The sequence below is a fragment of the Cannabis sativa genome, chromosome X, assembly GCF_029168945.1.
Source record: "Cannabis sativa cultivar Pink pepper isolate KNU-18-1 chromosome X, ASM2916894v1, whole genome shotgun sequence".
NCBI classification, from domain to species: Eukaryota; Viridiplantae; Streptophyta; class Magnoliopsida; order Rosales; family Cannabaceae; genus Cannabis; species Cannabis sativa.
In genome coordinates this window covers 3,245,449-3,266,675 of record NC_083610.1, presented here as the reverse complement: position 1 = coordinate 3,266,675, position 21,227 = coordinate 3,245,449, and the positions used below count along the sequence as shown (strand labels likewise).

The 21,227-nt window shown below is 31.7% G+C and overlaps 1 protein-coding gene across 2 annotated transcripts in view; it reads right to left on the bottom strand.

Moving 5' to 3' along the window:
* The window catches only part of LOC115707809 (2-acylphloroglucinol 4-prenyltransferase), a 52,915-nt gene that overhangs the window by 7,332 nt on the left and 24,356 nt on the right, over positions 1–21,227 (bottom strand). The window contains exons 8-9 of one of the 2 annotated variants that reach the window (XM_030635882.2): positions 4,694–4,756; positions 4,568–4,600 (exon numbers count right to left, since the gene is read on the bottom strand). The exons of the other annotated variant lie outside the window; for it this stretch is intronic. Of the exons in view, the coding sequence (XP_030491742.1) occupies positions 4,568–4,600; positions 4,694–4,756 (96 nt within the window). The remainder of the gene's footprint in view (positions 1–4,567; positions 4,601–4,693; positions 4,757–21,227) is intronic. 2 annotated transcript variants of the gene reach the window in all.

Below are 21,227 nucleotides of genomic sequence, written 5' to 3'. Positions count from 1 at the left end.
CCAAATTAGTGTATTGACCAGTATGTTGATGATTCAAAGGATTAAGTGAAGACGTTCATACTTGGTGGAGAAACATTTTTGGGTTCACTAGGTAATGCACGGGGATCACCTGAGGATATGGGTGTCAGTCGGGTGCATGGTGCCTAGGGCTATGACGGTTCACTTGCCACAAGTCATCTTAGTTCTCCTTAATGCTAATGAAGCATTTTGGCCTTCTTCAATGAAATAATTAATGGACAGAACCACACGCTTCAAGTGAATGCTCACTTGGGCGCATGGTCCACGTGGGCGTCCAATACTTGGACACCAGGTGGGTCTGACAACTTCAGGTGATAATATAAGTTGCCACAACCCCTATCTTGAATCAAAACTTAATTTTACCATCATCTTGCTCTTAAGTGTCCGTAAAAAGGATGTCCAAGCCTAGGTGTGCTCTAAGTGGGGTTGTACATCGGTAGGTTTGGTCAGGTTATAACATACTTGTACCAATTCAATATAAATATCATATTGTAAATATTTAATTGTAACTCTCCCGATTGAAAACTTAGAAAAAGTTTAACCTGTCTAATGATTTCATCAGCTTGGTTGGGTTAACCTATCCAAATCGATTTTTACTTTTTTTTTTATAATTATTATTTTTAGTTTTCAGTATTATCAATAATTAGATTTTAAATAAAATAAAAGTAGATTATTTATATTTCAAGTTTAAAACTATTATATTCTAAATTAAACATAATAAAAAATATTAATTGCATAAATATTAAATTATTAAACAACATTCATCCAAAAATAGGAAAAAAAATTAATAATATGGTATAAATTTTAAATTTCAACTTCAATATTCAAATACAATAAAAATTATTAACTATAAAATCTAAATTTCAAGTTAAATAGTATACAGTTCAAACTTTAAAAATAATTTAGCTAATAAAATTTATGTAATATAGTATGTACACTTTTTTTTATATAAAAAATTAGTTTAATCAGTTTATTCGAGTTAATTGATAGTTTGGAATAATTTTAATCAACCCAATATATTTATTTGGTGATTTATTGTTTATCAGTTTATTCGGTTTGATTTGGATGATTTAATTAGGTCGGGTAGTTTGTAAATTTTTTTTGAACACCCCTAGCACTAGGTGTTCACCTGGGCGTTAGTAAAAGGATTGGAGCCACATGGTGCCCCTTGGTGCACAATGACTTCTTGACTTTGTTTGATGCTCGAACACTCGTATTTAGGGGTGTTCATCTGATCCGATCCGTACTATTTTTCTTATAGTGCATCCGATCTGCACTAAGTGCAAATTTTATATTTTAGATCAAATTCAATCTACATAATAACTTAAATCCAATCCAATCAAATTTGTACTTTTATGGATCGGATCGGTTGTTGTGACAGTCAGTAGTCCCGTGATCCGTAAGGGAAAATACCGGGTAAGCTGTGCAATCCCACATCGCCTAGGGAAGGTCAAGTGGGATGATTCTGGAACTGTGTAGGTATGAGACTACACAGTTGAAGAGAGCTCAAATGGATTGATTGGTACTAGCTATATCAACAAGGTGCATCTTGTTTTTTGGTAGCCCATCACGAAATAACTCCACAGTTAAGCGTGCTTGACCTGGAGCAATTTTTGGATGGGTGACCTCCTGGGAAGTTTTCCCAGGAAGCGTGTGAGTGAGGACAAAGCATGCTGAAAACATTTGTGTTGGTCTGTAGGGTCAGTCATCAGTCCATGAAGCAGCCAGAGTGACGTACTCGTGTATAAAAGCCATTAGTCCGTGGGTGTAAGGGCCCAATGGAAGCTTGAAGTGGGGACGTTACAAATGGTATCAGAGCCTTGACCCAGCCGAAAGTGTGGTCGACGAGGACGTCGGACCCCGTAAAGGGGGGTGATTGTGACAATCAGTAGTCCCGTGATCCATAAGGGAAAATACCGAGTAAGATGTGCAATCCCACATCGCTTGGGGAAAGTCAAGTGGGATGATTTTGGAACTGTGTAGGTATGAGACTACACAGTTGAAGAGAGCTTAAATAGATTGATTGGTACTACCTATATCAACAAGGTGCATCTTGTTTTTCGGTAGCCCATCACGAAAGAACTCCACAGTTAAGCGTGCTTGAACTGCAGCAATTTTAGGATGGGTGACCTCTTGGGAAGTTTTTCCAGGAAGCGTGTGAGTGAGGACAAAACATGCTGAAAACACTTGTGTTGGTCTGTAGGGTCAGTCATCAGTCCATGAAGCAGCCAGAGTGACGTACTCGTGTATAAGAGCCATTAGTCCGTGGGTGTAAGGGCCCAATGGAGGCTTGAAACGGGGACGTTACAGCTGTATTGGTTACTTTTTTTAATATTTAATTACTTAATATTTATCAAAAATAATTCACATAACTAACAATGAAATAAAATAAATTATTGTCGTTTTATGTCTCCAACAATAAATTAAATAAAAAATAACAATTTAAAACAAGAAGAAAAATAAATTGTATGTATAAAAAAATGTTTAATTTTGTTTTAGATTATATTTTCCTTATAAATAAGAATGGAATATACATTTAATCTACTATGTTTTGGAATATATTTGTATCATATGTATTAAATTTTTTATTTGTAATTTTTTACATTAAAATATTAATTGTACATATATATATTTTAAAAAATATTTGTGGATTGGAATGAATCGGTTACTTTTACATGTCAACATTCAATCCGCACAAATGCGGATATCCCCACTTTGTGGATTGAATTGGATTAGATCGTGCAGTTTAGATTGGATTAGATATTTATGAACACCCCTGCTCGTATTTACTATCATTGGAAGGAAAATGAGTGAAATTCCCCTGAAACCCTAGCCAGATCCACCTTGGTTCCCACTAGGTGGCGTAAGTTATTGGATGATCCTCTATGTAAAAACCAACTCTAGAAACTAATTCTAACACAGAAATTGACCCGGATGAACATATTGAGTAAGTCACCAAAGAGCACCCAGTGAGCCAAGGAAGACTCTCCAGGGCCGTGGCTGTTGTGTGTGTTCCACTTGGGGACCAGATGTAAAAAATTAATTGCAAACATTGTTCCTGGTCAATTTTTTGGAATCGGATACACTTTGAACACCAAAACCAAAACCCTAGCTGTTGTGCTATTTAGGGAGCAAGAAGCTCACCTGGGTGCCCTTTGGTGACTAACTCATACTATGTGAGTTTCGAGGCTCAGGGCTAAAGTGTGGCTAACCATTTGTACACTCGATTGCAATCCTGGAGTTAATTTCCTATTGTGATAAGACAATGAACTAGAACCACTACAAACAAAGGAAAAGAGCCATATGAGTAGGGTGTTCACTTGGGGTGCCCCCCAAGTGGTGTTTTATGATGTTTAGCGACATCTTCAGTTTCTAAATCCCATTTCGGTGTCATAACGACTCATTCACTTAGACTGTTGAAGAAAACACTCAAAAATGAACATGTCGGGATCTTGTGAGCAGATGATGCTACTCTTCTCGGGGTTTCGAGGGCCAAGGTTGTTTCCTTCGTACCCTACTAGAAAAATGGGCATTCCTGTTGGTTCAAAAAAAAAAAACAAATTTTTTGGGGAACGACGGTAATGAAATTGAGTGTCGATAAAATACCAACACTAATAATAGCATTACCGCCAATTTAATATGGTCGCATACACATATGTGACCACTAAGAACCGACGGTAAAACTTTTCAATAAAAGCTCAACTGAAGCTCACATATCTTAACCGTTAATAATATTTAAATATATATAAAATTTATAAAAAAAAATAATTTAACTAATTTTAAATTTATTTATAAAAAAATATATTTTTAAAAAAATATATTTAACTAATTTATTAAACAAATTAATAATTTAAATATATTTATTTAGTTTTAAATTAATATATCTAGTTTTAAATTAATTATGATTAATTAGTTGAATTAATATTTAATTTAAATTTAAATTAAGATTTAGTAATAAAAGACTTTTAAATAATTATCTAAACTATATTTAAATAAATAAATTAAATTTGAATATTTAAAATTAATTGTTTTTTAAAATAATTGATTGATTGATTTAATAGTATTAGTTTAGGTCAACTGCCCCTCCCCTCCCCTCCCCTCCCCTCAACCATATGTCCTCTCCTTCTCTCCCTCTTTTTCTCAGCCTCATTCAATCTCGACCACGACGAACCACCCCAGCTGCCATCCCTTTTGCATTCAAGCCGCCAACCCCTTCTAATCCTTGCTCCGACAAAGCCCCATCAATCGATGACCACAAAGGTACTATCTTTCTCTCTCTCGACGTCCTCATAGCAATCTCTCTTAATATATTTTTTTTAAGTTCATTTTCAAATCTATGTAAATAGTTTATATATATATATATGTAAATTATTAATCTGTATGGTTGTACTTTTTGGGTTTTGATATTGAAACATTTCTTATTTTTTTATGGAGATGTGAAAAGTATAATGGAACCCTTTTTTTTAGTAGTAAGAAATAATCACAAATATATATGTCATAATAGATATATAATAAGACAGTAATTAATGAATACAAAGAATTGGCTCACCGTGGTGTAATTTGACTTCTCTAATATCCAAGCCTATAAATAGTATAAAACATAAAGACTTTTAATAATTAATAATTTATATTAACATTTTAATTAAAATTTAAAATCATTAATGCTTTAACAAACCTGGTATACTACCCAAACTGCCATGAACGCATGAGAAAGCAATATTAATTTACTGTTGAAAAGCTGCGACAAAATAATTCAAGTATATACTATTACTCAAACAAACATTTTTTTAAATTAATAATCTTTAAACCCTAATTAATTCTGGTCCCAATTTGAGACATGTATTCTAGTCCTAATAAGAATTAAGTTATACATTAGATCTTTTGTGATATTTAGGGTTATGACAATTTTACTCCTAGTATAAAAGATTACTTATAGGTGAAGTAAGGGATAATTTAGTCTTTTGTCATTTAAGTTTATCCTTAATGTTTGTTTGTAAGTGGATTTATGGCGCTTTTGATCTTTATATGTATTTTGGTAAAAAAAATGTTATGAAAACTCTTTTATGAAATTTTAAAGGGGATTTTCGAACCCAAAAGTTTCAAATATTATGAATTTACATTTTAAAAGTAATTAGTAAAGTTTAATTAAATCACAATTTTATTTAAATAGTTAGTTTATTATTATAAACAAATTTATAAAAACACATGGCGTTCCTACGGGTCAGAGCATTACAAAATGGTATCAAAGAGACCATGATTTTAAAGGTCCTAAAGACTAGCTGAATATATACATTTACTGCGAAGACAAGTATAACACATGGTATAATAAGTATTATCTGTTTATCTACTATTTGATTAATTGTTAATGTGATACTAGAAAAACATGTTAGGAATAATTATATGAGGTATTATTATATGTGTGGGAATGTTTATTAGCATGATATTTGACTAGATGTTCTATAATTGAAAGTCATTGGTCACAGGTCTATTATGTTAGACTTTTTATTTGGGCTTACATTAACTTTTATTGGTTTTATTAAAATTTGGATTGATTGGATAGTTCTTTGCTGTGTTAGCCCATATTGTTGGTGATCAATAGTTAATGGGCTTAGCTGTGACAGTCAGTAGTCCCGTGATCCATAAGGGGAAACACTGGGTAAGCTGTGCAATCCCACACCGCCTGGGGAAGGTCAAGTGGGATGATTCTGAGACTGTGTAGGTATGGGACTACACAATTGAAGATGGCTTAAATGGATTGATTGGTACTACCTATATCAACAAGGTGCATCTTGTTTTTCGGTAGCCCATCACGAAAGAACTCCACAGTTAAGCGTGCTTGACCTGGAGCAATTTTAGGATGGGTGACCTCATGGGAAGTTAATTCCGTTGGTTGCCAAGTGTGCGAGTGAGGACAAAGCACGCTGAAAGCACTCGTGTCGTCCGTGTGGTCGGGCCATCGATCCATGAAGCGTAGCCTCGCAGTGACGTACTCGTGTATAAGAGCCATTCATTCCGTGGGTGTAAGGGCCCAACGGAGGCTTGAAGCGGGGACGTTACATTAGCATCTGTATGTAAAGTCTAGGTGAAGCAGAAGTGTGGGCTTTTCTAGTTAACTGAAGCCTTTGATGAGCAGGCCCAGTCCAACTAGGTTATATAGCTAAGTCCCCTCCCTAACTCTATAAATACATATTGTCTCATCACAATTATATACCTTTTGATAATAAGATCAATAAATTGCTTCTGATTTAGAGATCTAGGGAGGAAGACTTAGTTGATAGTATTGCACTATCGAATTGAAGTAACTGCTATGGATCGAATTGAGGTAATTGCTATGGATCAATCAGGTACGCATACTTAATTATTATATATTATTATTGAGTTCTATGTTATATACAAATTGATCTTGGGTTTATCATTAATTTTTCTAACATGTGGTATCAGATCGCCTATTGTATATGATTTAGAACTTATAATTTGTATAACAATTAATATGTATATGTTAATTTTCTTCAATTACATATTAATTTCGTTATTATTTTATATTGAATTTTTTGTTTTTCAATCTTAAAAGTTTGAGAGTTTTATTCATCATAAAATTCTCTTTCTATTGATATCTTATATGACTAAAATCGTTGAGTAAATTAAGAGAATTTTAAGAATAAACTTTTAGGGTTTATGTATTTTTTATGAAATTAATTTTAGGGTTTTCTGATTCTATTAGTTATTGACTAAAATTGATTGTGCAAACCTTATTAATGAATAATCCACAATAGTTTTACAACATTTATTTTTCGAATGGATGAGATATAATAACAATAATTATATATTTTAGTTCTTAGTTTTTAGATTGAGTTTCATGTAGATCTCTCAATTTTTTTTGATGTTTCTACTCCAAATTAAATGCATGAATCTATTAGAATTAGAGTCACGATCGAAACCACTCAAATTCCATTCAAAATCGGGTATTTTTTGGTCGGAAAACTACCTCCGACCCGATCGGATCTGTACCGGGTCGTGTGACCCATTTTCCATCTGCTGGAGCTTGAAGAAGGTGTCTGGGAACAAAGCCCACTCGCGGCTGCCGGAGAGTGAGAGAGAGTGAGGTAGTTTCGTGACTCTGTTTTCGACGATTCTTTTTTCCAGCGTGCTTAGAATTTAATTTATGATTTTTTTATGATTTTTAAATAATTTTTTGACTCCGATTAATAATTATTATTATTTTAATCATAATTATGTAGTTAAAAAGTTATTAAAAATAATTTTTGATGATTTTTCGAAATCTGTCGATCATAGAAAGTTTTTTGAGTTTTTTCTCGTTCTATATGACATAGTCACTCTCTTATTTAATTTATCTTGACTATGTAATCTTCACTAATATTATTTCTTTCACATATTTCCTTTATTTGTTGTTCTAAAATTGTAAAACTTGAGTGTTTGATGTAAAAAATAATGTGTTATGGTGGAAACTTTATTTTTTATTATCAATATATTACAAGCAATTAATATATAATTTTTTGAAAATAATTAATCTTTTAATGATTATTTTATCACCAAATTTCATATGTTATAGAAAATATTTATTTTGGTTGGCTATATATGTAATTACTTGCCCAAATGTTGTAATTATATATATTAGTTCACATTCCATGAAGTGAGTTAATATTAAATGTATATATTTTAATTATTTGCCCAAAGATAATAATTTAAATATACATATTTATTATTATTTTTTGCTTGAATTAATATATATTATTTAAAAAATTTATTTGCCCAAAGGTAATAAATTCTTAATTGATATGTATTTTTTCTTTATTGTGAACTTCATGAAGGTAGATCATGTGTGTATTATATTCTCACCCCAAAAGGGGGTTTATAATGACCAGTTGACTCTACAATATTTTCTAATTGCTTGGCTCATATAGTTTAATCAAGTTTTAATTTTTGATCTCCTTTTCGAGAACAACAATAACGTTTCTATCTAAATTCTGAATGCTTCCAACTTTAAGACATGGAAACGAGATGTGAAAATTACTTTAGGCATAATAAATTTGGACTTATGCCTGCGAGAAGAAAAATCTGCTGATCTTACTAATATCAGTATTGTTGCCTAGAAAATTCTTCATGCACAATAGAAAAATTCAAAGCATCTTAGTCTCATTGCTATGAAAGTTCAATTCCAGAACTTTTATTTAGAGGTTTGCCAAACACCACAAATGCTAATGAATATTTTAAAGCAGTAGAAAAACTATTTGACACTGGTGAAAATACTGCAGTTGGACATCTTATGGATGAAATGACAACCATTAAATGTGATAAATCAAAGGAGTGCGTGATTTATTTTGAAAAATTGTGAATGTTCAATACAAGTTGAAAGATCATAATATTTCTCTTCCTGACTCTTACATCATTCATCGAGCTTTTCATGCCCTTCCCGTCTCTTTTCGCCTTATCAAGACAGCCTAAACACTTATAATAAAGCATGGAATTTTAGTGACCTAATTTCTCAGTGTGTAGCTGAAACAAGCAAGCTAACAAAATGAGAAGAATGAGTCTTCTCACTTTGTTTCTCAACTCAAGCCCAACAAAGGATAAAGAAAATATGAAAAGAAGTAACCACAACCAGAGGCTAAGGGATCTCAAGAAGATAAGTGAGAGGGAGTCAAAGCTTAAATGATCACTTATATTGGAGTTGACGTTATCTTATTGGCACATTTATTCTTGAATTACGTACAGTGTAGTGTTCAAATTGTTTTGAACAATCCTTTCTTGATTCCTACTTTTAAAGTAATTTAGTTTCGCTTCCGCTTTGCCAATTATAGTGTTGACATTATGTTTGACTTCGAATAATTGGTAAATGTTATTACTCTGATCGTCTTTTCAAATTATCATTGACTTCCTTAATTTCCTCTTTCAATGTTGTGAATATTGTGGTAAGACATCTTATATTAAGATAACATCCTTATTATTATGGCACGATAGATTGAGTCATATTTCTAAAGAAAGAGTTGATCGATTACTTTTAGCTAAAATTCTTCCTCATGTTGATGTTTCCGGTTGGGGTACTTGTGCTGATTATACTTGTGGAAAATTGACTAAAATACGAAAGTAGACTACTAACTATAGTCACTCTTTATTAGAGATTATCCACACTGACATCAGTGAACCTTATTCCACCACGTTGTGCAGAAACAAGTATTTTATCACTTTTATTGATGATTTTTCTCGTTATGGCTTCACTTGATTTAAGAAAAATCTATAATCTTGATAAAGTAAAAATCTTTTGAAATGTTCTTGAGAAACAATTAGGAAGAGTCATCAAAGTTGTTCTTTCAAATCATGGAGGAGAATATTATGGTTATTCAAAATTTAGACTACACATGAGGCCTTTTGCTGAATATTTTCCAGAAAATAGTTTAGTTTCTCAATACACTATGTCAAGTTCACCTGAGCAAAATGGCATTACTGAAAGGAAAAATCACACTCTCATGGATATGTTAGATGCTTGATGAGTAGATCAAATCTTCCAAAGTTTTTTATGGGGTGAAGCACTTATGACTGCAACTTATATTTTAAATCGTGTTCCAAGTAAATCTGTTCCCAAAACCCCTTTTGAGTTATGGACTAAGAGAAAGCCTAGTCTGAATCATCTTCATGTATGGGATTGTCCAACTAAAATAAGAATTTATGATTCTAATTTGAAAAAGTTAGATCTAAGAATAGTTCGCTGTTAAATCATTGGTTATCCAATGCACTCAAAAGGCTATCGCTTTTGCTGTCCTACTCCTGGTACGTAAATTGTTGAATCTCAGACTGCTAAATTTCTAGAATTTGATGTTGCTGAAAATATTCCTTCAACATCTCTTGAAATGAGGGACTCATCTAAAGGAATTTTAATTCCTATTTCTTTTTCAAGAGATGATAATAATAGCAGTCTTATTCTTACTCTAGTTGATAACACTCCCATTGCTGATGAATATATTGCTCCTAATATCTAAGACGACGAGGGTCCTATTATTGATGGGAACCTATTAATGAAGAAGGTTTTGTTGTTGATGAGGGTGCTGTTATCAAAGAAATCTAATTGTGGAATATGTCATTTAAAATGATGGTCAACAAATAGATGTTATTCCGGAAGTGCCTCGTATATGGAGATCTTAAAGACAAAAGATGTCAATAAGGTGTGATGATAATTTTGTTTACCTTGGAGAAGGTGAATGTGATCTTGGTCATTTTGTGGAACCTCTCACTTATAGTGAAGCACCTAATTGTCCACATTCTTCAAAATGGATAGAAGCTATGGATGATGAGATTAAGTTCATGGAAAAAAAATAATGTATATATGGAAGTTAGCTCTATTACCTATGGTTTTAAATAAATAGGTTGCAAATGGATTTTTAAGAACTAAAAGGATAAAATGGGACAGATTGAAATGTATAAATCACGTTTAGTGACAAAAAGGCTTTACTCAAAGAGAAGGTATTGATTACACTGAAACTTTCTCACTTGTTTCCACTAAAGATTCATTCATAATTATTATGGCCTTAGTTGCGCATTTTGATTTAGAGTTGCATCAAATGGATGTTAAAACTGCTTTTCTGAATGGAGAATTGAATGTGGAAGTCTATATGTGTCAACCTGAAGGCTACAAGGAGAATGGAAAAGAAAATTTAGTTTGCAAGTTAAAATGAATTATCTATGGTCTCAAACAGGCATCTCGCCAGTGGTACTTGAAGTTTGATAAGGTTGTGACATTGTTGGGTTTCATCGAAAATAAGTTTGACTAGTGTATTTATATGAAGATCAGTGGGAGTCGTCATATTTTTTCTTATTTTTTATGTAGATGACATTTTACTTGCCAGCAGTGATTTGTCATTACTAAATGAGACCAAAAATTTTCTGTCTACCAATTTTGATATGAAAGATCTTGCAGAGGCATCCTATGTTTTGGGGATTGAGATCCATCGTGACAGGAATCGAAAAGTTCTTGGCTTATCTCAAGAAGCTTACATTAATCGTGTGCTCAAAAGGTTCAACATGGATTTATGTAAAGCTGGTTCTGTTCCTATTCTGAAATGGGACAAGTTCACTAAGAAACAATGTCCTAAGAACGACCTAGAAAGAGGAGCAATGAAGAACATCCCTTATGCAAGTGTAGTAGGGAGTTTGATGTATGCTCAGGTTTGCACTCGACTTGACAGAGCTTTCACAGTCAATGTTCTTGGGAGATATTTATCTGATCCTGGCCATGATCATTGGGTCGCAGCCAAGAAAGTTTTGAGATATTTATAAAGAACGAAGAGTTCTATGCTTGTGTATAAGTATGTCGACAATTTTCAAGTTGTTAGTTATTCACATTCAGATTTGGTGGTTGTGTAGATGATTTAAAGTCAACTTCTGGCTATATTTTTACTTTTGTTGGGGTTGCCATTTCTTGAAAAAGTGTTAAATAGACTTTAATCACATCATCGACTATATATGTTGAGTTTGTCGTATATTATGGGGCATCTTTGCAAGCTTCATGGTTAAAGAATTTGATTTTAGAGATACGACTAGTTGATTCTACTAATCTATTGTGATAATAATATTATTGTTTTTTTTTTCAAAGAATAATGAGATTAGTAGTGCTTCTAAATATATAGAAATAAAGTATCTTACTGTTAGAGACTTGGTCAAGAGAGGAGACATAGTGATAGAATATTAAAAGACCAAGTTGATGTTTGCAGATCCTCTAACCAAAGGATTAAGTGCCATATTGTTGAGAAACATGTTTTCGATATGAGCATTTTATAATCTTTTGTTCCCTTGGGTTAGTGGGAGTTTCTTGTTTTATCTTTTGAGATTACATTGATATGTAATTTACTTGTTGATGTTATGAACTACTTTGTGGGCCAATAATTTTTATTACTGGATGTTTATGCTTCAATTATGTTTTGTTATATTCTCGAGAATGATTGAATTGAAAGCATGTAGTTCATATCTTGTTGTGATCATTGTATTTTAAGTGTATTTGCTTAATGACAATGATATTTTGTTGGCTTAATTTTTTAAGCAAGTTTAGTGACACCGACTTATTTATTAAGTTGTGTATGTTTAATTTCACTGGCTTATTTATTAAGCATCACGGTATCAGTAAAATTGAGGACTGATAAGGATATTATGTTATTTTAAATTGATCACATGTTGAGCATAATTCCTTACCACACTACTAGACTTATTGACCATGTCGATTTAATACTTTGGTATTTGTGATTATGAATGTCTTTTGTTGAGTTAAAAAATAATAATATGACTGTCATAGTTCATTATCAAAGGTTAAATTGGACCGATATGTTGAGATGCTATTAGAGAACTATCATTTTTAAAGTGGCCACAAATATTTTCTTGTTGTTCAACCCATGAGTCGTTTTCAAACAAAATTATTTTGATATATAATATATATGTATTAAAATTAATGTAGCCCAAGTGGGAGAATGTTAGACTTTTTATTTGGGCTTACATTAACTTTTATTGGTTTTATTAAAACTTGGGTTGATTGGATAGTTCTTTGCTGTGTTAGCCCATATTGTTGGTGATCAATAGTTAATGGGCTTAGCATCTGTATGTAAAGTCTAGGTGAAGCAGAAGTGTGGGCTTTTCTAGTTAACTGAAGCCTTTGATGAGCAGGCCCAGTCCAACTAGGGTTATGTAGCTAAGTCCCCTCCCTAACTCTATAAATACATATTGTCTCATCACAATTGTATACCTTTTGATAATCAGATAAATAAACTGCTTCTGATTTAGAGATCTAGGGAGGAAGACTTAGTTGATAGTATTGCACTATCGAATTGAAGTGATTGCTATGGATCGAATTGAGGTAATTGCTGTTGGGTTTTATGCCCTAAATAAAACTCATTTCATATAATCAGATTTACTTATTAATAAAGATCAGAAATAACATTTTATGTTGCATGGTTCACATGATTTATTTCATGATTATATGTATATAATGTATGAATTCCTTTTAAGTCCAGAACATATGTGTTTGTTAAAGATTATAGTGTTGTCAGCACAGTGGAATATAATCTTTATTATATGTTCAAAAGTTTATTCCCTGATTTGTCAGAACACTGGATTTAGACTGACATGGTATAATCAGCGATAGGTATTCTTACACCTTGGAAAAGTGTTATGTCCTTTCCAGGACATTGGCAAAGTTTACCAGTATCGGATGTATGGAGTATACATCGGAAGGGACCCATATTGAACTTTGATTAGATATGTTAAAATTTACCGTAATATCTATTCAATTCAATATCACCTGTTGATCCTAGATCACATGATCGAAATCCTGATATGGTTAGGTTCAATCTCAAGAGTGTTATTCGTGTTCTTTGATTTGTTAAGTTAAGCCTACTTTTGGGTTAGGGTGATACTTACATTTCGGGAACACGGTAGTGCAATTGAGTGGGAGCGCTAACATAAATATGGAATCTATAGCTTCTATTTGGCAAATAGAAGTAAAGGATGATTTCCTTCGAGCTTAACCAAACGAAGATAAATGGTGGAGATCTCATTTCACTTAGGTGAAATATCATTTATACAGGGTTAAGTGTTTTAAGGATAAAATACATTGTAGGGTGTTACAGTAATTTAATCCCTGTACAGTGTAAATCATCTATATAGAGGATCATTGATCACATTAGGGTTATAACAATGGATAACTAATGACGTGTCTATATCGTGGAACATATAGAGCGTTTCTATATGACTGAGAGTGCAATTCTAAGTTCTAAGTGTGGATTCAATGAGGAATTAATAAGTTAGGGAATTTACTTGGTAAATTCGGTTCGACTTATTGGAAGCTCGGTTATATAGACCCATGGTCCCCATACTAGTTGAGACCATACTGCTTGTAAGACTCAGTTAATTGATTTTAATTAATCAATTATAATTCTAAAAGTTAGACTATGTCTACTTTATGAATTCTCACAGTTTAAGGATGAAATCGTAAATAAAAGGGTTTCTAGGTTTAATTATTAATTAAGAGACTTTGTATGTCTAATTAATAATTATTTTAAATGACAATATTATTTAATAATCTATTTTAGTTATTAAATTAGTTTTGGCATTTAAATGATTAGAATTGGAAAAATGGCATTTTTGGAGAAATTGAAATAAAATTGAGGAAACTGCAAAATCCAAGTGAGGCCCATATCACCCTATGGCCGGCACCTCTTTGTGTGTTTCCCAATTATTATTTTCCATTTTAATTGCCATGTAATTGCTAATCAAAGCCTAGCAAAAATAGGAAAGTGGTTGATCACACTAAATAAGGCAGTTAATTGATTACACAGTAATTAAGGAAACTGTTTTATTTGGAAAGTTGTGCTCTCCCTTCTCCCTATATAAAGCAACCTTTGTTCTCTTCTCTTGTAAGTCATAAGCCACGAAATTCAAGAGAGAAAAAGAGAGAAAAATTCGAAATCCTTGTGAGATGAGTAGTGCCCACACACATCAAGTGGTATCTCAATCATAGTATGTAAGACTATGGAAAATCTGCATCAAAGAAGGAGAAAAGAAGATCCAGGTTCAGATCTTGGTGATGCTCTGCTACAGAAAGGAATCAAGGGCTAGAGATCTGAACGGAAGGAGTCATATTATTCCGCTGCACCCACTGTAAGGTTTTCTAACTTTATATGTGTTTATTTTCATTGTTTTAGAATTCATATTAGGTTGTTAATCCAACATACTTGTTAGTAAATCTAGATCCTGGTAAAATAATTTCCAACAATTGCTATGGATCAATCAGGTACACATACCTAATTATTATATATTATTATTGAGTTCTATGTTATATACAAATTGATCTTGGGTTTATCATTAATTTTTCTAACATATTAGGCAATGCACCCGAGGCGATCTAATAGGCTTACCAACCGTAAGCTTTCTACGCTCGGGGTTGACAGTGAGGATGTGAATCCTCTACTACCTTAGAATTTAGAGCAAATGTATGCTACAATGGAAGAGAAAATTCGGCAGCAAGGGGATCATATTAGAAAGTTGAGAGAGCAACAGGTTCGGCCTGCCCATGTTCCTATTCCTTTGACACCTTTGTTTGTGCCACATGATGTAAGAAATCGTTTGGAGTTGTTGTACGAGCAGTTCAAGAAGCAGAATCGACCAGTGTTTGAGGGTGTCCCTGATCCATTGAAGGCAGAACTGTGGATGAGCATGATAACCTCCATCTTCAGCTTTATGCAAGACGAGGGTAATGATCGTGTGGGCTATGCCATATTCATGTTACAGGAGAATACCGTATTTAGTGGGAGATTGTATCCCAAAGCCAGGACTTGAGTACAATGACTTGGGATACATTCTTAATTTTGTTTTATGAGAAGTATTACAATGAGTCTATTCATGCATCCAAAGTGGAAGACTTCATACATGTAATATCCGCTTTTCTTGAAGGGTAATTAATTTTCTTTATACTTAGTTTATTTTGTTTGCTAATGGAGATAATTTATCATTTTGAATATTTATGAGTTTAGTGGAGTATATGATTTTTTGTTTGTGACAATAAAAATTTCTTTTATTTTTATTTTATTTTGAGAGTGTGTATAATGTTAGATAAATAATTAAATTATTGGAGATAATTTAATATTTAATTATTTGTGAATAGTATTATAGGTATAATAATAATAATATGGCTAAATATATTGTATCAGATTATTTAATTTTTTTATTATTATTATAGAATATGGTATAGGTACACTATTATATATATATTTTATTACTTTTTTAAAATTTTAAGTTATTGATCTAGGATATTAAGATTAGAATTTTTGAATACATATATAGGATACTTATGAGATACTTTTAGGTTTAGAACGCATAAAGAAATTGAAGGGAGGAGGTTGTGCGCAGAGAGAGAGACCGATAGAGTTTCATGTGAAACTTAGAGAGAGAAAGAGAGATTTAATTCTGAAACACTTAGAGAATTTCTGGGTTTGTTTGATCGCTTTGAATAGCTTTTCTACGATCTAAGGAAGCTAATGGTCATGACCAAACGAGCTAAGAGCACAGGTTTCGAAATCCACCATTTTCATGAACATTCAAGCACGTCTTGAGCAATCTTGGGTTTGAGTTGTTTCTTGGTTAAAATAAGATTGTGTTTAAGCTTAAAGAATGAAAGCTTCAAGGCCCTGAACGAAAACCTCCATTGTTAGACTCCATTTTTAATGGTACACCGACGACGAAGAAGACAACGACTTTGGACTGTATTATTTGGTGAGTTATGGTCGGCTTAAGATTCTAAGCACTGTAGGAAGCTTCAACAATCAAAATAATGCGTGAAAAGCAACTGTATAAGGAGTTGGAGCTCATTGGCGTCGGATGAGACGACTACGGCGGCGTAACATTGGTGACCGCGTTCTGGGAGGTTCGAGGTGTTTTTCTCACATATTTTTATAGATTTCGATTCCTTATTTTATTCTAAGGTGTTTGGTAAAGTTTGATAATTTTCTGAATTTATTTGGAATTATTGTGAATTATTTTGTTTTTTTTCCTAAATTAATTATGAAAAATATTTAGGTTGCTCAGAAAAATCTAAGTTTATTTTCTATAATTGGATATGGATTATAAACTATTAAAAAAATAGATAGATTAGATTTTTGGTCGATTTTGTATTTTTCATGAATTGTTTGTGTTATTGCTAAATTTAATTCTGAAAAATACATAGATTATTCAGAAAATTGAAAGTTAATTATTTAGATCTCAGTACAGACTATAAACTGTGTTAGAATGGTTAGATTTGGTTTTCGATCATTTTTGTATTTTTCATGAATTTATTTAGTTAATACTTAAAATAATTATAAAAAATAGTTAAGTGATTCTGAAATAGTAAAATATATTTATATAATTCTATTTACTATTTATGGTACGAAACAAAAAGATTTTTATAATTTATTGGTTGCTTTAGGTATTTATTATAATTATTTGTGACTAATTTATTATTTAATTAGGTTTTAAATAGAATAAATATTAAAAATTGTGTTCACTGTTTGTAAACTGTCAATATGATGTTACAATATAATTCTAGTCTATAAAATAAATTTAAGACTAGGTTGAGTTGTTTTGTTATTTTATTTATTTAATTAATTGTTATTTTATATACAATTTGAAGTGTAAATTAGTACATAAATATGGATAATAAATTGTACGTGTTTCTAGATAGATTTAATTACTTTATAATCTGTATAAATGATTAAGAAATATGCTAGCTTTTGATTTGGTAAATAATTACATATTTGTATATTTTGTTAATAAATAATATTTTAGTAAAATTTTAAGTAAAAAGTGTTTGTACGAGTTCATGTTTAACGTTAAAAATATTCGTTTGAGTACATCATATGTATTAGTGTCAATCATAGTGATAAATGATTGTGTTTGGTGTGTCATGCAAGTAAAATTGACCTACGTGTTGTGTAGTTTGACGTAAGATTTCATTGTTAATATTAGGTTATGCTTGAATATGTTTTAAGTGTTATTGTGTTATTGGATTTAGGATCTTGTTCTCAACAAAGAAACTCGACGAGAGGTTCGAGGGAGAGAAAAGGATATACTTAGCAACTAAGGTAAGAAGAGTGGACATCTGTGCACAGGGTGTATGTTGAAACATACGACTTTATTGTGGGTTTGATGTTCATGTGTCTATGAGATTTTGTACTATGAATTGTTGTTTATGTTAGTATTGTTAATATGTGATAGTGATAAGACTTTTGACTGTTTGTGTGAGAATAACACTTATAGGATAGGTTTTCTGCTGCTGGTGTGAGCATAACACTGCAACATATCTTTTGGCTGCTTCTATGGGTTTACTTGCAGGTTATCCTATCATGGGTGAATACAGCTTGAGATAAGGGATTGCCCTATTGGATGCTGAGTGTGAGAACAGCACAAGGCAGGGCAGGTACACTTCATGTCTGATCAACATGAGTGGGAGTACATTATCGTATGTGAGGACAATGTGCGATAAGATACTGTATGTTATGTGTGTGAGATTACACTGTGATATGATGTTATATTGTATGTGAGAATAATATGTGATATGACATGTTGTTATATGTATGCAAGCATGGTATGAATTGATTTGATGTTGTGATATTGACATACTTATGGCTATATTATCTAGTTTGGGGGGGGGGGGGTTATGTCCTACATAGCTCTTCTTACTAGGCGTTAGCTCACAGGTACTCTGTGTGCAGGTAAAGACAAAACTAAACAGTGAGGATGGCGAGCTCGAGGTATGGATTACATGTTTGGGGATTGTCACGATGTTTTGGTTTAAAAATATTTCGTTAAAGATCATGACTCGATTACTTTTGTAAAAGTTTGTTTAAAAATTTATAAATGAATCAAGTATTTTTTGTTTTAAAATAATGAGATCTCATACTTTAGTTATTTTCAATAAATTAGTTTATTGTTTTTATTATAAATAGTTTTAAACGGATTAGTTAGTGTGACTGTTAGGTTTTATGCCCTAAATAAAACTCTTTACAATCTGATTAGTTATCAATATAAGAAATTTGAAGTGATTGATGTTTGCATGAATTTTACATGCTAATGGTTTAATATGTTTAATATGTTTATTACATTCATACACACAAAATCAGTTAAATCCAGATCATATGTTTATTCACAATTACAGTATCGTCAACACAGTGGAATGTGATTGTGATCATATGAATCAAAAGTTTTGGTCCCTGTTTCATCAGTGTTATTGGATTTACACTAATGTGATAATCAGCGATGATGTGTACTTACACTTGGAGTAAGTGTTATGTTCTTTCCAGGACATTAGTAAAGTATACTAGTTTCGAATGTATGGAGTATACATTGGACAGGACCGATATTGCAACTAAGTTAAGATATTACAAACTTACCGTTATACATATCTTTCCAAGTCAATATCAGTAGTTGATCTTAAGATTAAAAAGAATCTAAATCCTGATATGCTTGGGCTCAACTCAGGAGTGCTATTCATGTTCTTAGATTTATTAGTTAAGCCTACTTTCGGGTCAGGGTGATACGTATATTTCGAGAACATGATAATATGATTGAGTGGGAGTGCTGAACATAAATATGGAATCTATAGCTTCTACTGGTGTATAGAAGTCAAGTGATGATTCCCTTCGAGCTTAGCAAATAGAAGTAAATGGATGAGCTCTTGTTTAACTGACTAATTATTAGATCACTAAACACCATTTACAGGTAGCTAAGTGTTTTAAGGGGCAAAATACATTGAGGGGTGAGAACGGTAAAGAAATCCCATCTCGATGTAAATCATCTATATAGAGGATCTTTAAATCACAATAAGATTATAACAATGGTTAAATGAGATAGTATATTGGTATCGTGAAACATACAATATGCTCTATATAAGTCTGAGAGTGCAATTCTAAGTTCTAAGAGTGGATTCAACGAAGAATTAATAAGTAGGAATTTACTTGGTAAATTTGGTTCACTTATTGGAAGCTCAGCATATAGATCCATGGTCCCCATTCTAGTTGAGAACATTCTGCTTGTAAGACTCATTAATTGATTCGTGATTGATCAATTATAATTCTAAAGTTAGACTATGTCTAATTTTATGAATTTTCACTAAGCAAGGGTGAAATTGTAAGGAAAAGAGTTTTCTAGGTTTATTTATTTATTAATAGACTTTATATGTCTAATTAATAATTAAATTAAATGACAATATTATTTAATAATCTATTTTAGTTATTAAATAATTAGTTTTGGCATTTAAAAGGTTAGAATTGGAAAATTGGCATTTTTGAGAAAATAGTGATAAAATTTGATAAAATTGCAAAATTAAGTGAGGCCCATTACAACACCTAGGCCGGCCACTTAATTAGCTTTTTCAAATTAATATTTTCATTATTTTAATGCCAAATAATTCTAAACCTAGACCTAGTAGTTGCCTATAAATAGAAAGTGATGGCTCAGTCAAAACACAAGTTTTCAGATTAGCTTTCTGACAGAAATTTCTCTCTTCAGAAAAACTGAGCCTTCCCTCACTCTCTACCTTGGCCGAAATACCTCTCTCTCTTTTCCCTTCATCTTTTTCGTGACCCTAGTGAAAGAGTAAGTGCCCACACACAGCAAGCAGTAACTCAATCATAGATTGGAAGACTGTGAAGGATCAAAGCTTGAAGAAGAAGGAGATTCGGGCTCAGATCTTGATTATACTCTGCTACAGAAAGGAGTCAAGGGTTAGAGATCTGAGTGGAAGGAGACATTTATTCCACTGCATCAATGTAAGGTTTTCTTAACTTTATATGTGTTTAATTTATCGTTTTAGAAAGTTCATATTTAGGATGTTAATAAACATACTTGTGAGTAGATCTAAGATCCTGGTAAAATAATTCCCAACAACTGGCCTCAGAGCCATGGTAATTGATTTACTTGCATGTAATTTGGACTTTAAAACGATTGTTTGTATGTTCTTTGGATGGTATCATGTTGTATTGAGTGTTATTTGATGATTGATTGATGTTTGTGAAATTTTCGTGAAAAATAATTGTGATTTCGTTTCTGGAATTATTTTTATTGGATAGTATGGAAAAAATTAAGCAAGTTGGCCTTTTACAGAACTCAATTTGGATTTTATTTGAATTAGTTATGATTTTTTGAAGATTTGACAAAATCGGGGCTGTGCTGATATTTTCCTGCGATCGCAGAACTGTCCGTACAGTTTCGAATTTTTCCTTTTTTTCTTCAATTTTTCATACTTTTTCATGGAATTAACTTCCAATTTTTTGTATGGTTTTGTATATATACTATTACTATTCCTAATTCAATTCTAATTATCATTTTGAATTAATTTATTTTTTTTTAATTTAATTCAAGATATTAGTGTAATTTGAATTTGAATAGAATTAGTATTTATCTTTTTGTTTAAAAAATCTATCTTATTTTTAAATTTGATTATATTTTTTTTTAAATTTAAGGTCAGATTTTATAAGATATTTATAATATCTTTTAAGATATTTATAATATCTTTTAAGATATTTTAAAAATATCTTATCTTTTAAGATTTTTTAATTAAATCTTTTAAGATATTTTGACCTTATTTAAATTTAAAATAAGATATTTATAATCATGTAATTTTAAATAGATATAAGATATTTTGCTAACTTTTAAATTTTGTTATTTTATTTATTTAAATT